Consider the following 26,260-nt stretch of genomic DNA (forward strand, 5'->3'; position numbering starts at 1 on the left):
CAGAGAGCAGACAACAGGGGGTGGAGGATGGGGGGAGAAATAAATAAAAAATAAATCTTTTAAAAAAAATCTATTGATATAAGCAGTGCATCAAGAGCTAAACTAGAAAACAGCTCTGATTTCTAAGATACTTAGTTCTGACATAAGTAAGAGAGCCTGTGAAGTCTTTTCAATAAATTGGTTTATGATTTACGATTAAGAAGTGCAGGACTAAAAAGGTGTTTAAGGATGGTAATGCTCAGGCTATTACAAAGACATTACACCTATGCCTTTACATAGAGAAAGAGATGTTGGCAATGAAAGGGCAAACATTTGCATATAGGCAGCTGGGCAATTACTATATTTAGGTAATTCATATCACAAACTTTTCTCTGATTATCTTTTAGATAGTTATCTAATTCTGCTACACAGCAGAACCACACACCATAGGTTACCTCTTCATGAGAAGTTTTTACCATTCTTTAGGAAGACAGACATCTGAAGATGAGGGTGGAAACTCAAAAGCACTAGATTAGTAGGACCATATAGAATGGGAAAGAGAAATGGCAAAACAGCAAAATGTGTAAAACAGTTAAGAGAAATAGATTATTTCAAAGCAAATCCATGAGTTATTAAAATAAAAACCTTTCCCCCACTATATTGGGAAAAACACAAATAATATTTTAAAAAATGAAAAAATCAAAACTACTCCTAGTGATATTAGATGGAGACAGCAAAATATTTGATGATACTTTATGATGTCTTACAATATTGTACTATTTTACCCATGCTAAACATTATAAAGCAAATCATACAGTCAAACAAATTTTAAACATTATCAAATGAGTAATTTTGAAGTTAAAAAACATTCAGACAGTGAGCGCAAACAACAATGGGGGAAGATTTAAAAAAAAACATTCAATATTAGGAACACTGAAATAATGTGACAGGCACTTTCAAATCAGCATCATTGTTCTGAGGGTGGCGGTGGGCAATTTGGCAATACTTATTAAAAACTTTCAAAGCTGGGAAACGGACTTGGCCCAGTGGTTAGGGCGCCCGTCTACCACATGGGAGGTCTGCGGTTCAAACCCCGGGCTTCCTCGCTCCGTGTGGAGCTGGCCCATGCGCAGTGCTGATGCGCGCAAGGAGTGCCGTGCCATGCAAAGGTGTCCCCTGCGTAGGGGAGCCCCACGCGCAAGGAGTGCGCCGGTGAGGAGAGCCGCCCAGCGTGAAAAGAAAGTGCAGCCTGCCCAGGAATGGCACCACCCACACTTCCTGTGCCGTTGACGACAACAGAAGCGGACAGAGAAACAAGACGCAGCAAATAGACACCGAGAACAGACAACCGGGGGAGGGGGGGAAATTAAAAAAAAAAAGAAAAACAACTTTCAAAGCTTTCATACCTTCTGACCCAGTAAATTACACATCTACGAATTTATTCTGAGGAAATATCAGAGATGGAAATAAGATTTACACATAAGGATGTTCATTGTATTGTTTTTGTTATATAGAAATGATAGGAAAAATAGGGATAGTTTAGCTACAAATGAAATGTTGGGCAGCTATTGTAAAAATAACTAAATACTAAGGACATAGGAAAATGCTAATCACATATGTCAAATTTTTAAAAAAAGGCAGGATATAAAAAGCAAGAAATACACTAAGATTGCAATGTTGTAAAATATATGTGTGAGCATGGGGGAAAAAAAAAACTTCTTAGAAGAAATCCAAAAATACTGTTTTTCACTGTTGGGGCCACTTTTATTTTTATCTTTATTTTTGTATGGGCTTCATACAATTCTAAAATGTACATTCACTTTGTTTTCAATCAGAGAAACAATACAGGCTGCTTAAAAATAATTAGATTTTTAGTTATCACTGATACTTACCCTTCATGGCTCAATCACCTTCAATATTTCTGAAGAAAGTTATATTTTTACAGAATCAGAAATTGTGAAATATAAGACTTTATTTAGAATTAATCCTAGATTCATAATGATCCCATTCTTCATGTTTTCTAGGGAACCAGAGACTACTCCCTTCTATAAAAACAAAACAAAAATAGCAAAACACCAGCATCCCTAGTAAAAGTTTTTCTTTTATAGCCAAATATGGAAAAGATCTAAAAGTATAAATCAGCATTATCTTACTGTTCAGTGGAAATGGAACATTCAAGTACCCTCCTTCCTTATCTGTGATGACTGCCTTAAATAAATTACCAACACAGCAAGATTGAGAAAACTACAAACCATTCAGATTAGTCATAAAAGAGTATCTTAGTATTAGAGTATTACTACATTGATAAATATGGCTATGTCTTATATCATCACTCTTAAATAAGAAATCCCCAATATAATTTATTGAACATTCTAGCTTTTAAGTATTATAAAAATTATGACTGCCATTTTCCCATGGCTGCTGAAGTACCAAGGCTCTACTACCACTGTGGGCTCAACTTAGTTCTCCTATTGCATACTGAGTTTTGTTCCCTGAGGCCACCTAAGAAACTCATCTTTCTAAATTCAATGTATTACTACTTCAGATTCTCCCCAATCTGTCCCTTCTAGACTGAACTCTATCCCAGGGCACTCACCAAATTGCTGTTCCAAAATGTCAAGTGTTAACTCAGCAAGGAAATTGGCCTCTCCTCCCAAACCTTTGATAACACCAGCAACTCTGTATCTTCCATATGGGGGAGAGATCACAGACAGGGAGAAAACTTTCTTTTTCCACTGATAAATGACAAAGCAACTCTATCAAGTAGTTGACTAGCAAGATGTCTAGCTGCAGATAACTTCAAGACTTGCCTTATTTTTCTTGTCAAGCTGTTTTTACCTTTCATATTAATATTAAACCTTCCTCCTAGATTCCTGCTATATTTAAACCTGACAGTTCAACTTTCTTTTATGTTTATAGCACAATAAGGAAACAGACATAGACAAATATATATCATTAGCAAATCACCAACAATATGATTTTGGTATAGAGTATTTTCTATATTTTTTTGTAGGGAAACCAGTGGTTTTAAAACTGTTATTTCTGAACTAACCATCTTACTGAAAATAATCTTATTAGCAGGTTTTTATAGTTTTTCACTTGATTCACTGATATTATCTTCAGATACTGGCAAATATGCCCTGCCTATCATTTATCCATTGCTCTTATTTCATTTTCTTTTTCCACAGCAAAACTGGGCATTCTCAGAACACCATTAAGGTACAGGGATGATAATGGACATGTATATTTTATTCTTAACTTTACTAAGAATGTTTTTATTGTCTTATCACTAAGTATGATAACTGGCTATTAATTAGACAAAGATATTGCTTATCAAGTTAAGAAAGAATTCTTCTTATTGCCTACTTACTGAAGGTTTTTATCCAAACTTGATATTGAATTTTTATCAAATGCCTTTTTGGCATCTATTGAAATATGACCTGCCTTTTCTCATTGAAAGTATGAAGACAACAAACTATAGTTAATGTCATTGATAATGAGAACAATTATTAATTTATGTAATATTTGTTTCTAGAATATAAATACTGCTTGACATTGTGAAACTTGACAATATAATGAACACCTGTGAACTCATCACCCAACTTAAGAACTAGAACATTTAGCAATAATATCTGTTCCTCTCCTATCTCCTCTGCCTACTTTTCTTTACCACAGATAACCACTATTCTAACTTTTGTGGTTAGATACCTCTTTTTCTGTTTTAATTTTATCATGTGTGTATACCTACACAATATATTACTTGATTTTTCCTGTAATTAAAAAAAATTGTTTAAATGTCATACTGTATGTAATCAGCTCATATAGGGTTTTCACTGCCATGTTGGATAGAGCTATAATTCTGTTTTCCACTGTTATATACTATTCCACTGAATGAATCTATCACTATTACAGTTCATCTGTATTAGACTGCCATTGTTCTAAATAGTGTAAACAAAATCTGCCAAAAGGAGCTTCAAATTCTCTATAAGTATCAGTAACAATACTCATAATTTAAGTATTCATAAAACTAACTCTGTAAATATAGCTCCATACCAGAATTCCATCTGTAAATATACCTTTTCTTCTCATACTGGCTTCCAGGTAGAATTAATTCCCATAAAATACCCTTTGGAGTTGCTTCTTGGAAACGCTTTTGTTCCCTATCCTTACTGCCAATGCCTCCTGGAAAGCACCATCTTGATCTAATAAGGTACATGGTGTTACAGGAACACCTCATATACAGAGTGTCCCAAACCAAACACACCCATGTATCCTCCCCCAACCTGCTCTTTCATCCATTTCAGATCTTGAATAATAGCTTAATTATCCAACCAAATGCTCAAGTTATAAATAAAGAGTCATCTTTGACTCCTCCCTAGCCCTCCTTTCTACATATAAGGAATTAAGTCAAGGTAGTTAATGAAGAAGCATGTTAAAATGCAAATCTGACCACATGATACACTGGGGAAATTCTTTTAAATAGACAACTTCTTGCAGTGTTTTTAAAACCACAGATTGTGATTCATTAGAAACTCATTAAATTAATTTGGTAGATTGTGACCAGGATTCTTTTAAAATAAAACTGAATAGAAAATAGAGTACACTGGTGAAGTAAGGGTAAATATGGTGTGTGAAACTTTCGTTTCAGCTGTATGAATGTGTACACATATATGTGTAAAATGTCACAACGTACAATGTTTTTTCTTACTATGGTTTGTTTTCAAATATGTGTGAAAACCACTGATCTACCGCAGTGGTTTTCTCCCATTTGGAAGGTCAGAAGTCTCACTGAGAATCTGATGAAAGTTAGTAGCCTTCTCAATTGAAAAGAATGTTTGCATACTTCTTTCTTTTCATATTCTTATGATAGTGAATTTATAAGAAAATCTGGGGGTGGGGAATTTATTAAAATACAGATTTCCAGACCCACACTCTTGACTTCCAGGGAAATTCTACAGATAAGAAGCACTGATCTCCAAGGTGAAATTCCTACTCCTTAAGAGGAGGTAGGAACATCTGCCACACCCATTTATCACTTTGCTCATACTGCACTGTAAGCCTGAAAAGCATTTGACATTGTGAAAACAGAATTATAGCTCTACACAACATGGCAGTGAAAACCCTATTTGGGCAGAGTACATACAGTATGACATTTAAACAAGCATTTTCCCTCTTCTTTGATCAGACATCTCCTGGTAATCTTAGGAATGGCAGTTCAATCATTACTGCCTCTCCCTGCCATTGGGGAGGTATTTAACAAACATTTATGTAATTGCAGGAAAGAATAAAATGTTAACATTTTTTATAGAGAGGTGGATCAATGTAGAGATGAGAACAGAACAGGTTCTGGAACTGGATGCCTAGATTTGAGTGCAGGCTCTTTCACTCACTAATTATGTGAACTTCAAGTAATTTAACTTTAGAGCTGTAGATTACACATCAGCAAAATGGGAGGATCTGCTTCATAGTATCACTGCTGAGCATTAAATGATAATGTATGCATGTGTTTAGGACAGGGTTCTTAACGTGAAGTATTCAATACATTTCTGATGTAATTAATGAAAAATAATTGGAATATTAAAAAAATAGAATAGACAATTGCGCATTTTATTCTCAATATAGTACAAAATACTTGTAACTTTTAGTTATAGGAATTTGAAAATTCTTAGCCTGATAAAGCAAATTCAATAGCCTCAAAACATGTCAAATCAAGTTACTTTTATAAACAAACATTTTAGCCCAAGGAAAATTTGAGAACGTTTTTATTTCATTTTCTTGTCCTTTTCAGTTTAATCACAATTCAAGAATGGCTATAAAAATACAGCTTCCCTGTAAATTCTCCAGATTAACACACTGAGCTAATAAGCCAGCAAGTCAAGGTAGGGTTGCCAAAGAAAACTTTTGAAAAGATTCTATTTAGGTAAAATACTATTCCAGCAAATAACTGTCCAAATACCTCCACTGTATTCCTATAGTTTATTGACTCTAAGATGTTAGAAACTTTAAGCCATTTTATGTACCACTACACAATATAAAATGCTGACAAAATGACACAATACTAAGATGCCAACAACACTAAATGTTAAAACCCTTGAAATCAATTACATATAGTATGTATAGTTGTGTTAAATATTGTTGGGACATATCCTGCTAACATATTTTTCTTGCTTTAAATTTTGAATCTTCTTTTACTAAAGCTTTTATAAGAGCATCCATGTGTCTGTGGTAAAGCCTGCACTTAGAGGTCAACAGATATTTAAGTAATGCATGTGGTTCAAATTTAGAGGATAGTTTAATCTATAAGAACTATGAGATGTCACAGATTGGTAAAAGATTATTTTCTAAACTTAAATAAATGAGCATTATTAAAGTGACATTGTCTGCAACACAGATGACTCAAATAACTCCACAAGTTTCAGATTTTGGTGGGAAACAAAAAAGCAAAGCTATCAGTGGCAGATCTTATTGGCAAACAGAAAATGTCATTAGAAATAAAAGCTGGTATTTTATGGTCATATTTACTTTTATCACTAATGTCTACTGTAGTACCTGGTACACCAAATGTGCATAAACGTCTGCTGAATGAAGACAGTAAGCGTAATTCACAGCTAAGAATTTATGGTATTTGTGGCAGCTTCAGATTTCAGTCATAGTTCCAGTTGCTGCTTCCCAATGTGATTGCATCTGCTGAAGACAGAGCAGGGGGATTTTGCTTCCAACCCTTTAGTAGGAGGGCTTGTCTTGCTGCAGCCCAAACTGGTGGCTGTGTGAGGCCATAGCCAGGAAGTGCCTTGAGATAGTTTCCTTAGACACCATAAACCAGACAGAGTCAAAGTCACCCCTTCCACCCTCTGCTACTCTACTCTGTGCTCCTCATGGGCGGTGCTGGGTCCAGTCTCCTTCGTGTCTCTGATGTCTACAGTGGCATGTGGCTGCAGTGTAAACACTGCTCTGCTGATTTAGAAACCCTACAACTAGCACTTATCCAGAGTGAAAATGAGGGTGGTGGTGAGTAACAACATAAAATAGAGTAGTTGGTCAATTTACAATAGCTTCAAAATTTGATTCATCTCAAGTAGTTTTTGAGATATTGTGAATTTCTAGAATGTCAGCTCATAACCCTGGATGAATGAGATATTTTATACACACACACACACACATATAAACATACATACACCAAAGTTAAATATTTTTTAAAAATTAGGTAATTTATGATTTTATTAATACCTTAGTAAATTAGCATGTGGTTAAAAATTTGTAATTCAATGCAAATATTAAAATTAATGCTATATACTTATAATATTAATAAACCATTGTAATTCTGAAAAATAAAACAGAACTACCATTACCAAAGGATATAATTTTAACATCCTTCTAGTACTAATTACCTTTACAGCCAAGTATATAAAGGTAGCCACTAGTCAGCAACCTTCTGAACAGACTGGCCAAACAAAACTGTTGGCCAAACCAGTAGGCTTGCTAGACCAAAAATGGCAAGGGAAAAAAGCCAGAGCAAAGGCATATAATATAAAAAGAATGACAGTACTGGGGATTTATTTTTATATTTGCTGTTTGTTTCAAGCTGACAGTTAATTCTCCTTCCCAGGTACCTAGTAGGTTAGGGAAGGGTAGTCCCTGGGAAGCCTTTTCAGATTGGTTGAAACTGCCTACTAATTTCAAATACTGTTAGTTTTTCAGACCCAATCTTCTTCCCAGTCCCCCAAAACAAAACAAATAAATAACAAGGTATTTCTGAATGCTTTGCTAAGTATGGAATTTTAAAAAGGAAGGAAAAGTCAACCCAGTCTTCTTTAGGTTAAGGACTCTATAAGAGTTTTATAACACCATCTAAGCCTTTAAAGTTACCAGTTAAATGCCTATTCAACCTTCAGAAGGTCACTGTGTCTTTTGGGAAGGTCACATTTAAAACTTGTTTGGCTGGCGATTTCTTATTCAATTCTGGAAATTGGCTGGCTATTCCTTATTCAATCCTGGAAAAGTATATGTGACTCAGTATTTCACAAGAGATACTACATGGTATTTATAGAAAATATTTTCTATTTTCAGTCCTGTTCTTAAAACTTATTTCTAAAAATTACATATGCATAAATGGAAGATGAGCATACAGCAAATGGACACAGAGAGCAGACAGCAAGCACAAATGACAAGGGGGGAATAAATAAATAAATCTTCAAAAAATATATTTATATGCAAAACCAATTATAATTTTCTAAAGACTGTGGGATTGCTGGGTCTTTGTAAGCAAATACACTATAAGAAATTTTGGAACATTCTCTTAACACATACAAAGTTAATACCGGTGTCTGGAACCCACTATATTGTGACAAAGTTAGTTATTTCTCACTGTCCTGGAGCAATCATTTTCTGAACCTGAGTGCCTGAAACTGTAGGCAAGTCCACCTCGCAGGGCTGTCACATGCCAAAGGATGTGGTCATTACTTGCTGTCTAAAACCTTGCAATTTCAGATTTTATCTGAATTATAAACATACCACAGACCTACTTGTGTGTGTGTGCAAGCACACATAATTCTTAATAGACTTTTTAGAATTCTGCAGACCTATCAGCAGGCTATAACATTTTGCATCTATAAAACCTTTGTTTAAAATGCTGATTCATACACCAAGCAGAAATACACCTATCAGCCTTATTCCCGATAATCCTCTATTTCTATAGAAGTTTTCAGACAAGGTGGAGAGAATTCTGGATAACTCCTACATTATTAATTCTTTGCTGAAGTATTGGTCAATATGTGTTTGTTGGACGCATTCCCTGAGGGCAGAAACCATGTCTTAACCATCCCTGTGTGACTGAACGCTAAGCAATTAGCAAAGTACTTGGTATCACTGAAAGAAAAATATTTGTTCAATGAATAAGAAATAAAAAGAACAATATATGAACCTACACTCATTTATTTAGGGCCTGTGTATAGTTCATTGTGAAGAAAAGTTATGTTAGTAGATAAATTTCATTAGTAGCAATTATCATTACATGAAAATATTGAGTTAACTTGCTTCCAGCCACCCCCCCCACTTTTTAAAAAAGATTTATTTATTTATTTCTCTCCTGTGTTTGTTCATCTTCCGTGTTTCCTTAGGAAGCACTGGGAACCAAACCCCGGGACCTCCAATATGGGAGGGAGGCGCTTAATTGCTCATGCCACCTCTGCTCCCTGCTTTGTTGGGTCTCTCATTATATTTTTCTTGTGTCTCTTGTTGTGTCAGCTTGCTGTGCCTGCCCATTGCACCAGCTAGTTGTCTTCTTTAGGAGGCACCAGGAAGCAAACCAGGGACCTCCCATATGGTAGGCAGGAGCCCAACTGCTTAAGCCACATTCACGTCTTGTCCTCTCTTTTTTAAGTTGTGAACTACAGCAGAGAGAACTAGTGTGAAGGCCTAGATTGCAGTTATAAATCTGTCTTGATTAGCTGTTTGATTCTGACAAGCATAACAATAGAGTTTCATTTATAAAAATCACTGAAACACACATCTTTGTACAATTTTTACCCACCACCTTTTCAAAATCTGGTTAAAATAGAGACATTTATCCTGATTTTAAAAAACCTTACTTGATGATAAAGAAGTAGCTTTTGGAAGCCAGGCGCATTATACCAACACTCTCCTCTAAATGTAACTTGAACCTCAATACAGTAAACTATGAGTCTTACCAGCTACCTTTTCTGTTCTATATTGCTGAACATTAGAAATTCATAACCACAGTAAACCTTTAATTATGTGTATCCCGCGAATGGACTAGAACTGTAAGGATAACTGGTTGACCTACATTTTCTATTAAAAATTTTTTAGTTTATAGAAAAATCATGCATAAAACACATGTAATAAGGTAGTATATGAGGAATCTTGCATTGGTGTGGCACATTTGTTAGTAACTGATGAAAGCACATTTTCATAAATGTACTATTAATTATAGCTCATTAGGATTCACTGTGTTGTGAAGTTCCATGGATTTGTAAAAAATTACAGTAACATAAATACAGATGATTTCTCTACATCTTCCTCAACACTTACAATTTTCATTATTTTTCAAATAGTGGTTATTCTAGTGGGTATGAAGGGGTATTTCATTGTAGTTTTGATTTTTATTTCCCTGAGGGCTAATGATATTGAATCATTTGCTTTTTGCACATTTGCATATCTTCTTTGGGTATATAAGTCTTTGGCCCATTAAAAATTTTTTTTTTATAATTGGGTTTCTTTTTCTTATTGAGCTGAAGGATCTCTTCATATATTCTGGCTATTAAACTCTTAGCAGATATGTGTGTTTCCAAGCATTTCTTCCATTGTGTGGTTTGTCTTCCTACTTTCACAGTAAAGTCCTTTGAGGTACAAAAGTTTTTAATTTTGATGAGGTCCCAGTTACCTATTATTTCTTATGTTGCTTGTGCTTTATCTTACTTTCATGATAAAGTCCTTTGAGGTACAAAAGTTTTTAACTTTCATGAGGTTCCAGTTACCTATTATTTCTTATGTTGCTTGTGCTTTGGGTATACAGTCTAAAGACAACCATTGCCTAACATAAGGTCCTAAAGATGATTCCCAACATTCCTTCTAATAATTTTATAGCTTTGGCTCTTAGATTTAGATCTTTGGCTAGAACTTATAGCACAATGTTGAAAAACAGTGGTGACAGTGGATATCCTTGTGCTGTTCCTGATCTTAGAGGGAAAATTTTCAGTCTTTCACCATTAAGCATAAGAATAGCTTAAGGGCTTCTCATATATGCCCTTTATTATGTTTCTATTCCTCGTTTTCCTATGTGTTTTTATCAAGAAGGGGTGCTGGATTTTGTCAAATGCCTTTTGTTTCAACTGAGATCATGTGTTATTTTCCCTTCATTCTGTTATTGTGTCATATTACATAAATTGATTTTCTTATGTTGAACACCCTTGCAACCCTGCAATAAATCCCACTTGATTATGGAGTATAATTCTTTTTAATCTGCTGTTGGAATCAATTTGCAAGAATTTTGTTAAGACTTTTTCCATCTCTATTCATAAGAGATACTGTTCTATAGTTTTCTTTTCTTGTGTTATCTTTATCTGGCTTTGGTGTGAGGGTGATGTTGGCCTTATAGAATGAGGGAGTGTTCCAACCTCTTCAACTTTTTGGAAGACTTTGAGCAAGATTGGAGTTAGGTCTTGGGATGTTTGGTAAAATTTCCCTGAGGAGCCATTTGGTCATGGGTTTTTCTTTGTTGGGAAATGTTTCTTTACTGATTCAACCTCTTTACCCATTATGAGTTTGTTGAGATCTTTTATTTCTTCTTGAGTCAGCATAGGTTGTGTGTGTGTTTCTAGGAATTTATCCATTTCATCTAGGTTATCCAATTTGTTGGTAGACAGTTGTTCACAGTATCCCCTCTAGTCCTTTTCATTTCAGTGGGTTTGGTAATAAAGCCCCTCCTTTCCTTTTCATTTCTGATTTTAGTTGTGTCTTTTCTCTATTTCTCATTATCAGTCTAGTTAATAATTTGTCATTTTACTGATCTTTTCAAAGAACCAACTTTTGGTTTTGCTGATTTTCTTTAATGATTTTTTATCCACCATTTCATTTATTTCTGCTGTAATCTTTGTTTCCTTCCTTTTGCTTGCTTTGGGTTTGGTTTGTTCTTTTTTTTCTAGTTCTTCCAGGTTAGATCTTTTGATATAAAATCTTTCTTTTTAAAATTTATTTATCATTCCCTCCTCCCCCGCCCCCCCCCCCCCACTGCCTGTGCTCACTGTCTGCTCTCTGTGTCCATTCGCAGTGTGTTGTTCTGTGTCTGCTTATCTTCTCTTCTTTTCTTCTCTTTAGGAGGCACTGGGAACCAATCCTGGTACATTCCGAAGTGGGAAAGAAGCACTCAATCACTTGAGCCACCTCAGCTCCCTTGTTTGTTGTGTCTCTTTTTTGTTGCATCATCTTGTTGTGTCAGCTCACCACGTGGGCCAGATCACCTTCACCCGAAGGCCCAGAAAAGGAACCTGAGACCTCCCATATGGTAGACTGGAGCCCAACTGCTTGAGCCACATCACTTCTTTTTATTCATTTTTAATGTCAGCATTTACAGCTATAAATTTCCCTCTCAGCACTGCCTTCACTGCATCCCCTAAGTTTTGGCATGTTATATTTTTATTTTCCTTTACCTTCAAGATATTTCCTAACTTCCCTTATGAATTCTTCATAAGACGTATGTCGTTTAATTTCCATATATTGGAAATATGGCTGGCTCCAAACTGCCCTGGGGGAGGCATGGGGGAGGGGTGAGCATAGGTGCCAGGAGCTTCTTTCATGGCTCCCCAAAGCTGTGCTTTCTTGAATCTGCCCCTGGTCGGCAAATGCAGTTGACTTCAACTGTCCCCCACAGATCTAAGGGAGTGTACTGTCTTTAAATCTCCTCTGCCATCATTGTACAGCATGGGTTGGAAGAATGGCTGTCTTTAGAAATCGGTACTTTGTGATCCAAAGTAGCTAATGAAAAGCCGTGATCTGCTATCGGCCCATGTACCACACTCCCAATTCCATATCTTGGGGAAGTGGATTTTTATGTCCTTTTCTGTCATCAGCAAGTTATGCCAGAGGGCAGGCCCCACTACTGAGTGAATGATGGGTGCTAAATAGTACAATTTACTGTTATGTGCCATAATTTACCAACCTCTTCCTTCCACTCTTCCCTGGATGCTGTAGTGTTCTACTGGACTCTGGAATTTCAAAATAGTTGATTCAGACAGTTACTGCCTATTTAATAGTTGTTCTGGTGGAGGACTGATTCCTAGAGCTTCCTACTCCATCACTTTTCATGTTTGACCCACCCTTCAGAAGCAACAATGTATTTTTGGCTAGTTTAATCAAATCCTGATATTCATGAGTTTAGAAATCAGAATCAACTGCTCCTATACATGGATCCTCATTTTTCTGCATTGGGGGATTGCCTTTGATGACATTCTGATTTCCTGAGCACCCTCTTCTACTAAGAGAAAGGGTGATATATGGAAAACACAAATTAGATTTTTATGCTATAAAAGCTGCTGCTCAACTGTGATGATAAAAATCCAGGTCATCAGTGGTTCTCAGAATTTTCCCTCTTAATAGCATATTGCTAGAATTTGTTTAATGTTCCAGTCTGCATTTATTTACAAGAAATTTTCAACCTAAGAGAACATGTACAGGTAAAAAAGTAATATACTTCAAAGCTAATCTGCCAAAACCCAAATTCTGGCCTTCCAAAGACATTACTGAGGAAAAAAATATCCTATAATTAGGAACAAGGAATAGTGTAACTATGCATTGCTTAGCTTGACTCTCATTGGGGAAATGGGAAATAATTTTAATACTATGGGTTCACTTTTAAAATAAATTTTTAATACTGATTCAGTTTTACTTCAAATATCCCTATATATTACAATATCATGATAGTTAATGTACATTTTCAATCATTTGATGTAAAGACTAAATTTGCTAAGGATTTGTTAAGAAACAATTTGCCAAGTCCTAGTTTCTAGAAAACTTATAAAGTTTCTGAAACAATTATACTAAAAATGACTAAAAGTTCTTATTAAGGAAAATCTTTTGTGGGAAATATAAATTTAAACCTTCCAATTTAAAGCTGTAAACATTTTCCACATAGGAAAACTTGTAAGCATACTTTATTCTTAAAGAGTTTTTAAAGCAATCAGCACAGCCAATGTTAAATTATCATGGCTCTCAAGGAAGACAGAGGAGCACTGTACAGAAGACCCTCACATTTGTGGTTCTGTGTATTCCCTGTGGGTTGTGCCAACCCACTCCCTCCCCGTAATGACTCTTTGTTTTACTAAGTTCCAAGACTCGGGAGAGCTCTGCAAAGGGGGGTTGGGAGATGGAACACAGCTGCAGACTGTGAAACAATGCTGAGTTCGTATTTTTGTTCCCAGTTAGCATAATGAAAAGGGGACTAGGATGGAGGTTGAGGAGACAGTCCCTAAAATAAGAAAGGTAGGGCCAAACATCCTATAGCTCTTATCTGTAGCAACTCCTCCCTGATCTATTCTATCAAATCCAATAGCCATTCATTTGGGTTAACAAGCTTATGTTAAAATTCAAACACTAAGATTTATAGCCATGAGCCACTTATCTAGGTTACATTCATCAATGAACTGTACTGAGACAAGAAATGGAATAGGCAAAGATGAAATGCGGAGCTGGGGCAAGAGGGCAGTGGGGGAGACAGTAGGAGAATTCAGAAAGGGAAGCCCAAGATATCAGATATAAACTGCCTGGTCTGCAATTGTGCCTAGTGTCTGGGGGCAAAAGGTACAAGAGGGAAAACCATACTCCTTCTAAGATTGCTAAAAGCTGCAAGTATCTGAACTGAGAGTTTGGAAGCCTAAATATATTGGTTCCCCATCATTCAGTCTTTCAGTCTAACCTGGAATGAGTCCTGTACTCATATTTTCCTTGCCCTGATGTCTCAACCGGGAGAGAGAAAGAACTCAGAGAAGTAACCCCAGAAAGAGGCTGGAGTCCTACAGCTGCCAGGGAGAGAAAAGCAGTTCAGACCTTACTCTCCTCCCCTAGCCCTTGTCCCCTCCTTCCAGATAATCCTTTACTGCAAATCCATGGAGCCCTCCAGAGCCTATTAACCCAGGATTGCTGCTGTAATATCCTTCTGGATATTACTGATGCCATTAAAATTTCCAAGAAAACATAAGAAGTCTTAAGTATAACAACCAAAACGAGCTCTTCTATAAATATAAAATCATCACATACTAAAGACTGCCTAAAAAGCTATTAAAAAAAATTCAGAAGAATGCCTGTTCCAATTAGGATCCCATTCATGAATACTCAGATGAGGCAAAAAAATAAAAAGACTTCATTGTAAAGCTATTAGGTAGAAGCACATATAAACATTTCCTTCAAGTTAAAATTACACAACAGATTTAGAAATGCTTAGTCTGCATTGAACAATATATAATTAATCTATTCACTCGTAAAATTTTTTCATTATAAAGTTCAGAAAGATTCATTTACACTGACATATTTGCATTTTGTGACATTAGACAAGAATTCACAAGTATGTAGCCTTTTCCCCAGATTTCTAAAATCCATTTACAGATTTTCCTAATCTCCCTATTATAACCAGCACATAAGACAAATCGAAAAATGCATATTAAGTGAGGGAATCAAAAAGAATGATTGGGTCTACTGTTATGTTATAAATATTAAATAGTAATAATTTAATATTTTATTAAATTACTCCTGTATAGTTTATCATCTATTATAAACACAAAATTCATAGGTTCATTTTACTAGGAGACATCATTTATTATGCTTTTAAATGCAAATAGATACAGAAAACTTTGTTTATTCTAGAAAAACTCAATTTTCTCTTTACCTAATTCATTTCCTAGTATGTGCAATTAAGAAAAATTAAGTATACAGGCAGCAAAATTTTGTTAATATTATCACATAATCATAACCTGCCTGAAATGAATAATTCCTTATGGATGTTTAATTGTTGTAAACAAAATATTATTTTCATAATACCTTGATATATGTTATACTTCAACAAAAAGGTTCAAAATGTAAATATCCATGATTTGAAAAAAAAACACAATACTCTCAATATCAAAAGCATCTCTTAATTTTTTAAAGAAATTTTAAAAAGATATAATGCAAATGTCTTAAAGATGTCATTTACATTTAGTAACAAAGTTCACAAAATATGAGTAGCATTATTATATTAAGAAATTCAGATAAAAACAAATTTAAAAAGTTAAATATAATAGCATGAAAGAAGAATATTAAATGTTCTTGCTAAATCCACAAGAGTACTCACCCCTTGGAGCCCTTGGAACTGAATTGAAGGTCGGAAAGGAATTAAATTCTATTAAAAGAAAAAAGAAACAAAGAGTTAAACTTGTGTGATACAGACTGACTGGGTGAAGTTTAAACCTGTGCATCTGGTCAGTGCTACAGTCTGTGAAAATATATTTTCACTATATAATTACTTTTCCAGGTCATTATATCAAGATGCCTTGATAAGCAATATCACAGTTTAAATTTCTCTAAATCACACAACCCAAAGGTATCCCTTGGCAGTGTAGCAAACCATGTTTTTGAAAATGGCTGGTATCATTTGTTTTTATAAAATGACTAGTATGCTAATTCAGTTTTACATTAAAAGTATATATTCTTGATTAGTTTCCTGATACATTTTTTGAGGGGTATGGGAAAGGAAGCAATAATTGTAGGAACTCTGTAAAACTAACAAATGCTAAAACTATAAAATTAAGTATTTGAGAATACCAAGGAACTAAGAGACTCTACAACTACAAGAGGGAGAATCGCATCCATCAGCCATGTCGAATCTAAGTCCCGTCTTGATTTAGAGGTGGTGTGGACATTGCCATCCCAGAGTCTACAGGATGGAGGAATAAAATATGGATTAGAGTGGACTTACTGGTATTCTACTATAGAAATATTGTGACTCTAAAAACGGAAGAAATTGTATCATTGATGTAGAGACAGAGGCCACAGGAGTTGCTGAAGACTGGGAGAGGGAAGAAGAGTGTATGATATGGGGGCATTTTCGGGACTTGGCAGTTGGTTCTAAATGATAGTGCAGGAACAGATGCAGGACTTTATATATCCTGCCATAACCCACTGAATGGACTGGAGGAGAGTGTAAACTGCGATGTAAACTATAATCCATGCGGTGTAGCAGTGCTCCAAATGAATTCATCAAATGCAATGAATGTGCCACACTGATGAAAGAGGTTGTTGATGTGGGAGGAGGGGTGGAGTGAGGAGTGGGGTGTATGGGAACCTCTTATATTTTTTAATGTAACATTTTGTGTGATCTTTGTATCTTAAAAAAAATTTTTTTTTGCTAAATACATATATATATATATTTGAAAATAAACTGTGGCTTTCCATTTTCTTAAATTGTACTAGATACTAGTCTTTAGTTGAGGATCAAAAGATTACCATTTTTTTCCACAACAATCTACCAGGAGAATTTCTAGAACAGTGTTTTATTTTGAGCTCTGTCTTCTTCATAACTTCAATATTTTACTAGGGTTGTGCATTCAGAAGAAAAGCCATAATTGTAAATTATTTTCTGTATTCCAAATCACCAGTGTGAATAGTTTTCCAAATTGGTAACAAAATCCATTGGGAAATAAGATTTAGATAATATTTAGAAACACATCGCCCTATAATCTGTTCTTCAGACCCTCATATCCAAATACAAATGCAAAATCAAAAACATTGGTTTATGGCCCTTACCTCTAGTCCAAATAAAAATACAGATATATCCATATGCCCCTCTCCTCTGTCACAGCTCATAACCTACTATTTCCGGTTATTTCCCAAAACTTCTCAGCAGATTTAAAGGTTTACTAATAAGGATTAAAAACATTAAAAAAAAATAAAGAAAAAGTTAAGTACTTCTTTAAAAGATAAGATTGCCTAATTGTAAAATAAAATGGTAATATTTACCATTCCTTTATTTATAAAATGGATAAACAACTTTTAAAGAAATCATTATAATGGAGAAAGTTACCATTGTTCTACCACCATAAAAAGAGATCATTTAACTTTAGACTTATGAGCAGAATCAAACTACTTCTGGGTGACAAATTCATTACTTAATGTGGGAAAAGTGAGTTTAAAATAGAGATAAAAAGCTAGTGCTTGAATTTTTAAAACCGAATTTTTATAGGGATCCATTCTAATTCATGGTCTTTTATGAAAACATTAAATAGACTTAGGGTAGCCCTGCAAGTTAGGTGACAAAGTATTTCTATCAGCCCTGACTCCTGAATTTCCCTTCAAGTCAGAGCATCTGCTCCATGTCTGGTTACACTTCCCTCCTTGACTTCTTGCCACCCAGAGACTGTGTTAAGCTCACCAACAGAATTAAAAATTCTCTCTTCATCAAGACAATCAATTCTTCTTGATCAAATAAATGCAAAGTTTTCTCGATTTTCAAATGGTGTCTTCTTCACTGCACATTACATCAGTCATGCTTTCATTTCAAAAGTTTGTACCCTTCCCTTTCTTCTTTCTGAATCCACTCCCTCTGGAAGGCTCATGGTACCTGTTTAGTGATGATGCCAAAGATACTCTCCATTCCTCAATTACTTCCCACTACCTATAGGACATTCTGCATTGGAACTCAATGACAGCAAAACATGGAAAATACTAAACTAACTCCCCATTTCAAACCTCCCCCAACCAAACTGCCATCTCTTCACTACTTTTCTGGCAATGGCACTTCTATCTTATTGGTTCTGTAGGCTCACAACCTTAGATTTAATTTATAGTCTCTTCTCTCTGCCCTCACCTCATTCTATTAATTAATCACATTTCACTAGAATCACAGAATTCAGAAGAGGCATTAGAGATAATGGAAATTGTTGTCCACCTACCTGGCCCTGTCTCCTCTTACAGGCCATGTGTCTCATTAATAACTACGCGGAACCAGAACCCAGGACTCGATCCCCCATTCTGCCAAGCTGCTCTTCTTCTACTACCTTGTGTTCTACACACGGCTATAGGAGACACTAGAATCCTGGAGTTTAATCCCTAATGTCGAAGAGTTTATACTCCAGTTGGGGAGAATTTGAGAATGATTAAATACCAGGCTGAGTACTATGGGGAGGTACAGTGGGAATTCTCAAAAAGGAGAGAAAAGTATGGATTATAACAGATACAAGAAAAGTCAAAGTGCTTATGGAAAAGGTGGCTCTTGAGCAGTAATTTAGAAAAGACAAAGTCCAGAGGGTAGGGAGTACCCTGAGTATAAAAGCAAGAGGACAGGAATGAGCACTGTGTGGACAGAGGGCAGGTCTGTGTGAGAGTAGACAGTATACTTTCACACGTGAAATACAACATAAGGAGGAGAAACAGACCTGGAGACTCCTACCCAACCTTTCCTTGTCCTCACAATTTGTCTTAATTTTATTTTATTTTAATTTTTAAAAAGATTTATTTATTTATTTCTCTCTCCTTCCCACCCCCCCACCAGGTGGGTGGCACCACTCCTGGGCAGGCTGTGCTTTTTTTCGTGCACGGCAGCTCTCCTTGACAGGCACACTCCTTGCACGTGGCGTTTCCCTATGTGGGGGATACCCACGTGTGGCATGGCACTCCTTGTGCATATCTGCACTGCACATGGGCCAGCTCACCACATGGGTCAGGAGGCCCGGGGTTTGAACCCTGGCCTCCTACATGGTAGGCGGACACTCTACCAGTTGAGCCAAATCTGCTTAACTGTCTTCGTTTTAAATTTCTATCTGCTAAAGAACAGGGCAGTAATTCAAATTTCAGACATCATGATTTCATGTCTGTTAAAAAGGTTTATTACCCTGTGAAAGCACTCTGCTCTACTCCCCTCCATTATGATTCCCTTACCCTTCAATATTCTGGAGACCCTTGAAGTCTGGCCCTTGACAAAAATCAACAATTGGAGGCTCTTCTAATTTTTTTTTTACTCTAATTTTTTAAATTAAGAAGATGAGTTGCTGAAAAAGTGTTTTGGTAAGGCAGCTCTTGCAGTCTCATGTAAGATGGATGGAGGTAGCTGGATTTTGGGGTAGGACAGGGGCTAGGGAAAAGGATTAGAGAACAACTCCAGGAGAAGCTTTAGAAAGGCTCTGGAGGTACTGATAAAGGCCTGAATTAGTATGGCTGTATCTGGAGCAAACAGAAGGTGGTCCTAGCAGACATTCCCAAGGAAAAATGACGATAAGATGTGCTAAAAGCTTGAATATCAGGCACCAGTGAAAAATGAAGCAAAGATGCCCGTGGGCTCAATCAACTCAGGCCAGTTTGCCAGACTTCCTCAAATTAAGCTCTTTACTTTGAGAGTCCTAGGCCAATTTCAGGCCCTTATCACCTCACACCTAGATAAAGTCCTCACTTCCTTTCTTCCATTCCTTCCAATTCCTGCTCTTGATTCAAACAGCTAGCAGAACTTCTCTTAGACATCACTTTCAGTATGTCACATAGCCCACAGTGGGTTCCTTCTCACTGTCTTCAAAAGCAAAGCAAACAGACACTCCATCTTTCACTTCCAATTGTGGCTTAGCCATGTTAACCTTTTTTATTTGCTCTGCAAATACCCCTCTATTTGTGCCCCCTTCTTGTTCCTTCAACCTGCCAGTCCATACTTATCACTCATTTAACAGTCAAACTCAAGATTAATTTCCTTGCATGTTTTTCAACTGTTTTCTTTTTAGTTTTTGTTTATGTTTTAGATTATTAAATGTACAAAATAAAGTTTTAAAAAAAATAGATTAATTTCCTCAGCTAGACCTTCCTTTGACTAAACCAAGAGTCAAAGACTCAGTGTCTTGAAAGACCCAGGGCAAGTAAATAGGGGAAGAGGCCCAGTATAGAGCAACAAGGAATGCTGAGTACCTACAGAATGAATGACCAACCAAAAAGATCCAAATTTTTACAAAGTTTCAAATAAACCTTTTTCTAGCCAAACAAAACACTGCTGACACGTTTTGCTTATCCTGAACTGTGTCCACTTGACTTAACTCCCACTAGCTGCAGTTTTTCCAGATGTCAGTATCAACTGTTCTACTACACTTGCCTATGTTTTTAGAACCTAACCTCCAGATATGTTTATAGTTTTATCGCCTCTATTGCTTGACTTCTTGACAAAAATGAAAATTTTTATTTATATGGTTTGGGAATAAACAGAGCATTTTTAGATCCATTGTCTCAAATAAGTCAAAACCAACCCTGGGTGGTGGGAAGGCATCGTTAGCCCTCATTTTAGGGGGAGAATAAATAACAAGACTCCAAGAGGTAGAAGGTATTGCTCAGGAAGACAGAGCTAGTGACTGGCATGGCTGGACCACAAGCCCAGCCTTCTGAAATCCCAAAACGGTAGTACTCTTTCCTTCCCTTGTCTATAATAAGTTACCTCTTTATTAGTAAACATTTAAAAGACCTTAAATGTCCATTCAGTTCTTCTGGCATTTTTGTTTCCAATGAAAATGAATTTAATAAAATCTACCATTTCCAAAGTTCAGTTTCTGATTAAATAAAAATAAAAACACTTTTAGTTTTTTGCTATTAAGGACTATGTATAATAAGGGAATTTTGCATTATTTTTCATGTAAAATAAAATAAAACGCTCAACTATCAAATAGGTGTGCTCACTGTTACTAAAAAACTTTAGGATATCTGACACCCTAGAAAAATACTTGAGAAACTCAAATGCCTTACTGATTTTAATACCAAATTTAGAGAAGAAGATATTACTAGATTATAGGTCTTAAAAGTTTTAAAAAATGCAAAAAGGAGGCGACAGCTAGAACTTCATACCTGTTACCCATCTGACCACTGCATTAATGGGATAGCTACCAGGAATATTAAGTTCTAAAAGTCAACACCATTATAAGTAAATGTCTCAAGCATGTTATTTTTTTTTTGTCCAAATATTTTTTAGCCTAAGTTTAATTGCACAAACATTAAACACATGTTTAAATACATCAATTCACTGCATCTTTTTTTTTTAAAGGACAATTTTATAAGTGGCCAATTATGATATGGCATGATTTAAAATGTTTAAGTTACTAGGTACACTCCCATTAGAAATGAGTTTCCACAGGGCTTGAACAACTGATTTTTAGTTTTAATTAAATATTTGCACCAAGCAGTTCTTTTGAAAATCAAGCAACTCCAGAGTTTAACTAAACAGTATCTGAACTATGAGATAGTGATCTGATATCTGCATCCAGCCAAGAAACACAAAGCAGACTGGAACTGACTAGGGAAACTCCTAGCGGGAAATGTTTTAACAACCTGATAAAGATACTATAAATTCGAAGTAGTTTCTCTGTTTTAGAGTTTACCTTCCTTTGAAAAAGACAGGGAATTCTTAAGTGAAAAACAGAAGTGTAGGCAACACTAAAACAGCCATTAGTTTGGTTATGTTCCTGACACCTGTCACTACAAGCCAACACTACTGCAACAAAAACTGTTCTGTGACTGAAGAAATCTATGTCTACTTACTTCCAGGGAACAGTCTTCACAATATATCGGGCTAAAAAAGTAATATGGTATTTCAATGCAATTTCTAACATGATTTCTTTAGGGTAGGAGAGAAGGAACAAAGCTCATGCTTCTTTGGGGTTGAATAAAAGTCATTTATTCTGTAAAGGTTGTTATAACAACCAGTTGGCCATTTACATATTACTTATTCAAGTAAGCAAACTGAATCTATAGCTACTTTTACCCATTAACCACCACCGGATCTGTGAACACACAAATATGAAAAATAGCATTCTGGGTCTAGAAAAGAGTAATCTCTCTAAAAAATACATTATGGAGATCCTTCAACTTTATTCTCTAAGGCATCCCTTCTGAACCCATTATGGAACTTTGATTCTTCGATTAATTTTGAATTATTTAATTTAAAATTAATTATTGAATTACTGAATGCTTAAAATGTGCCAGGACCTACAACAATTTTTACTGTCACCTAGGAATCCTGAGAATATCCTTGTGGGGTAGATACTATTATTCACGTTTCTCAAGCAGAGCCTAAGAAATAAAGGAAGTAAAGTAAAGAATTATGTTTGGATATGGTAAGTTTGGGATGCATTACCTAAGGTTACCCAGCTAAGTGACTTGGTACTCAAACTCTGGCCTGTCTCATTTTAAGAAATCTTACCCATCACTTTACATAGTCAGCTTCTTCCTGACCCTTCCCAACAACAGTTACATAAAATTTGAGCATTTGAAAGCTTCAGAACCAAGAACTGATAGCAAATTACTTTTTTTGTTTTGCACTATAGTTTAAAGAATATATCAAGCATTTAAATAATTTGGTTTTTCTTGTGTAAGTACATAATAAAAAGTAGATAGGATTTTCCTGGGATATAACCTGTATAAAATAGATCTTTCTTTCCTAAAAAAGGCACTATACCATTTTAAAAACTTATGGTATGATTTTTTAAATTTAAAAAGTCATTTTCTTCTTTGTTCTTCATAACATCACTTGAGAAACCAAAGAATATCTAATAATTATATCTAACCATTGTAAAAAAAATCATCTAGGCAGGGAGAGAGGAAGAAGAAAGAGTATTGGATCTAAAGCAGGAAATGGCTTGGGGAAAAGGGAAGTTGATCTTGAAGAAAAAAAAAATACTCTGCTCTTGTCAAAACTCAGTACTATGCTTAAAATGATAGCTTGAGTATGAAACTTAAGAGGCAATCCAAAACTTCTTTAATAAATGATATCTCCCTCTTTGGTACAAATTAGATGCCAAAAAGAGTTATTAGTACTTCACAAAACCTAGTATTTTGCTTTATGAGTCAATTGAGCCAACCTTACATGGAGGAAATTCCTTTCTGCAGATCTGAAGAACCAAACTAAAAAGCACAGAGTAAAGAGTTACTTCTTTCTAGCTATTATACCATATGAAAGAGGGAAATATAAGAGCGAATACCAAAAAAAATTGGAAGAGGAGGAAAAAATCTAATCTATTTAGCACACTCCTTGTTTTGAAAGATAGTTCCTAGTAAACTGTAGCTATCCTACAATGCAGGCCAAATTTTAAAACTTTATTGTTGTCCTAAAAATCTTAGGATTTCAAATAGCTCTTAAAGGGATATGGAAGGCAAAATAGAGATTGAATGACCAGCTTTATAAAGTCAGCTACTAAATTCAGGCTTTAAATCAACAATACTTATAGCATATTATCTCATAAATTTTTTTTTCCAGGAAAGAGTTTAATATGGGATAAATTTATAATTGCATAATAAGCTTAAATGTCAAATCTAACTATAAATGCAAATAAAGATTTGTTCCCTGGGAGTAAGATCTCTACAGCTGAAGTATAGAGAGAAGCGGTGATATACAAATTTGGATTAGAAGATGGAGATTATTTTTAAAATATTGGAAACTGATCAAATAAAGCAGGTAAAACACTTTTATAAAAAGGGGCCATTGAAAGTCTTGAAACAGAGAAATTTATGATTATACTTAATGTTTTTAAAATGTTTAAATATATTTTTAAAAAATCACTGTGGCTGCTATGTGGAGAATGGATTATGAGGGAAGGGTGGAAGCTTGCTGCTCAGCTAGCTGTTCCTGAGCAGAGATGATGGTGGCTGGGACTGAGTGATGGTAGTGGATGTGGTTAGATTTGGATGCACTGAAGATTAACAAGACTTGCTGATGTATCAAATATGCCAAAGAAAGAAAAGAAAAGAGAAGATAAACCACTGATTGTCAGTCAATAACTAGGCAACTAACTGGTGGAGACAGCATCACCCTTGAATAGGCTCACTTGCTTAGGGGAAAGTCTAGCCAAGGAATAGACAGGCAGACATAGGTTTGGGTAGTGAAATAAAGAGCTTTGTTTGGATATGGTAGGTTTGGGATGCCTTTTAAGTTTCCATGAAGACATATTGCGTTGGAAATAAGTGCCTGGAGTTAGGGGAAAAGTCAGAGATGGAGGTAAATATTCAGGAGTCATTAATACATAGGCAGCATTTTAATCCATAGGACTACATGAGAACACTTAGAGTGAAGAGATAAAGAGAAGGAACAGAAGGGAGTGGATATGGCTCAAGTGGTTGAGCTTCTGCCTCTCACATGGGAGATCCTGGGTTTGGTTCCCAGTGAATAAAAAACAAACAAACAAAAAAAGGTGTTCTGTTGTGAGGAAGGAAGGCCTGGAGTGGGCTGAGCAGACAATAGGGTGTGAAAAAGCAAACACTGACTATTTGTACATCTTCAGAAATGACCTCCCTCTCGCTTGGTGTCCCCCTTGCAGACAGACTTTATTGCATTTATTTTTTCATGTGTCCCTGCTTCAACTCAACCAGAAACACTTTCATGATGGCAGGGACCAACCATGATTTATTTAGTTTTATTTCTCCAATATCTAGTTGCATGCCTGGCATAAGACAAAAACTAGAAAATATTTGCTGAATGAATAAAAGAATATTTGGTAGTTGTAATTCTGACATCTACCTCTTAATATTTTACTAAAGAAAAATATCTTAAAATATTCAACTTTTACTTCTTGGGCCACTTTCCTGGTTTCCAAAAGAGGAAAACAAAGCAATGAAATATTATAAAATATGCTAAACTTAAGTTTATAGGTAAACATATTTAAGTCCTAAGGTGTCTCAGTGAATCTAGTAAGCCCAAGCTATATGTGACTTGTCTTCCCTGGATGTATATGTGTGTATGTGTCTGTCAAACAGTTCTTCACTAAGCCTATCTTGAATAGGCTGACTTGTTTAGTGTCAAAGTCTTCTAGCTAAGATTACCTCCATGGACCATGAACCAAGCATATGTGACTAGTCCACTGCAATGTGTATGTATAATAAAAGCTTTATGTACTCATGATTCATTGGTTTTGTTTTGTTTTTCACAAGGAAACTGTCAAATGAAAGAGAAATATGGGAACCAAAACACCAAAACAGAAATAGAGGTAATCTGGAAGAAGTGAGAATATTGATCCTTTCAAGGCCTTTTAGGGATTATGCTATTTCAAAATATTTCAAAATGACAAAATGTAAATCCAGGCATATTATACAGAGTTACTTAAATTTTCAATTATCACTAGGGACAGAAACCACAGGTCTGATCTTCATGTTAAAATCTTATTAGATTTTCAAATTATCTGTGCTCTATGATAGCCTTAAGTGCAATTTATAAAGAAGGTTATTCAATTAAGGAAGTCTATAAAAATACAAACAAAATTAAAAAGCCCTGCTAAAACCAAAATTTCTTTCACCTAACAATTTCAGCTTCCCCTAAAACATCAATAATCCACCAAATTTCCATTCAAATAAAATAGAATTTATATGACATATATGCAAAAAAGCAGTGCTCCAATCTAGCCTCAGTTCCCCAAATATACTTCTCAAATATAAAACATCTAATCAAAACCTATGTCTGTGTTTGATCTCCAAACAAAAAGATTAAATAGTCACCAGAATGGTACTGACCATCTTTATCTTCCCCACCTCCACCCACTCTCACAACTGCTTCTGATTTCCCCTTTTCTTTTAAGGGTACTCTTCCTAGTTTCACTGGCTAGAAATCTTAATTCAACTTCCACCTTAAAAACCTGCTGTTAAATTCTGTAGATTCTATCCTCTGCTAATGCCACCTGCCATCATCCTAATTCAAACACAATCACCTCTGCTTGGACCACATACTTCTTCCTAATTTGTCTTTCTTCCTTCCAGATTCATCTTCTGCACACCGCGACCAGAATAATCCTAAAGCATAGCT

The 26,260-nt window shown here is 35.5% G+C and overlaps 1 protein-coding gene across 1 annotated transcript in view; it reads right to left on the reverse strand.

The window, feature by feature from the left end:
- Window positions 1–26,260, reverse strand: part of ELL2 (elongation factor for RNA polymerase II 2) — an 84,666-nt gene that overhangs the window by 51,351 nt on the left and 7,055 nt on the right. The window contains exon 2 of the mRNA XM_058276432.2: window positions 15,815–15,862. Within this exon, the coding sequence (XP_058132415.1) occupies window positions 15,815–15,862 (48 nt within the window). The remainder of the gene's footprint in view (window positions 1–15,814; window positions 15,863–26,260) is intronic.

Source organism: Dasypus novemcinctus, chromosome 2 (genome assembly GCF_030445035.2).
Source record: "Dasypus novemcinctus isolate mDasNov1 chromosome 2, mDasNov1.1.hap2, whole genome shotgun sequence".
NCBI classification, from domain to species: domain Eukaryota; kingdom Metazoa; phylum Chordata; class Mammalia; order Cingulata; family Dasypodidae; genus Dasypus; species Dasypus novemcinctus.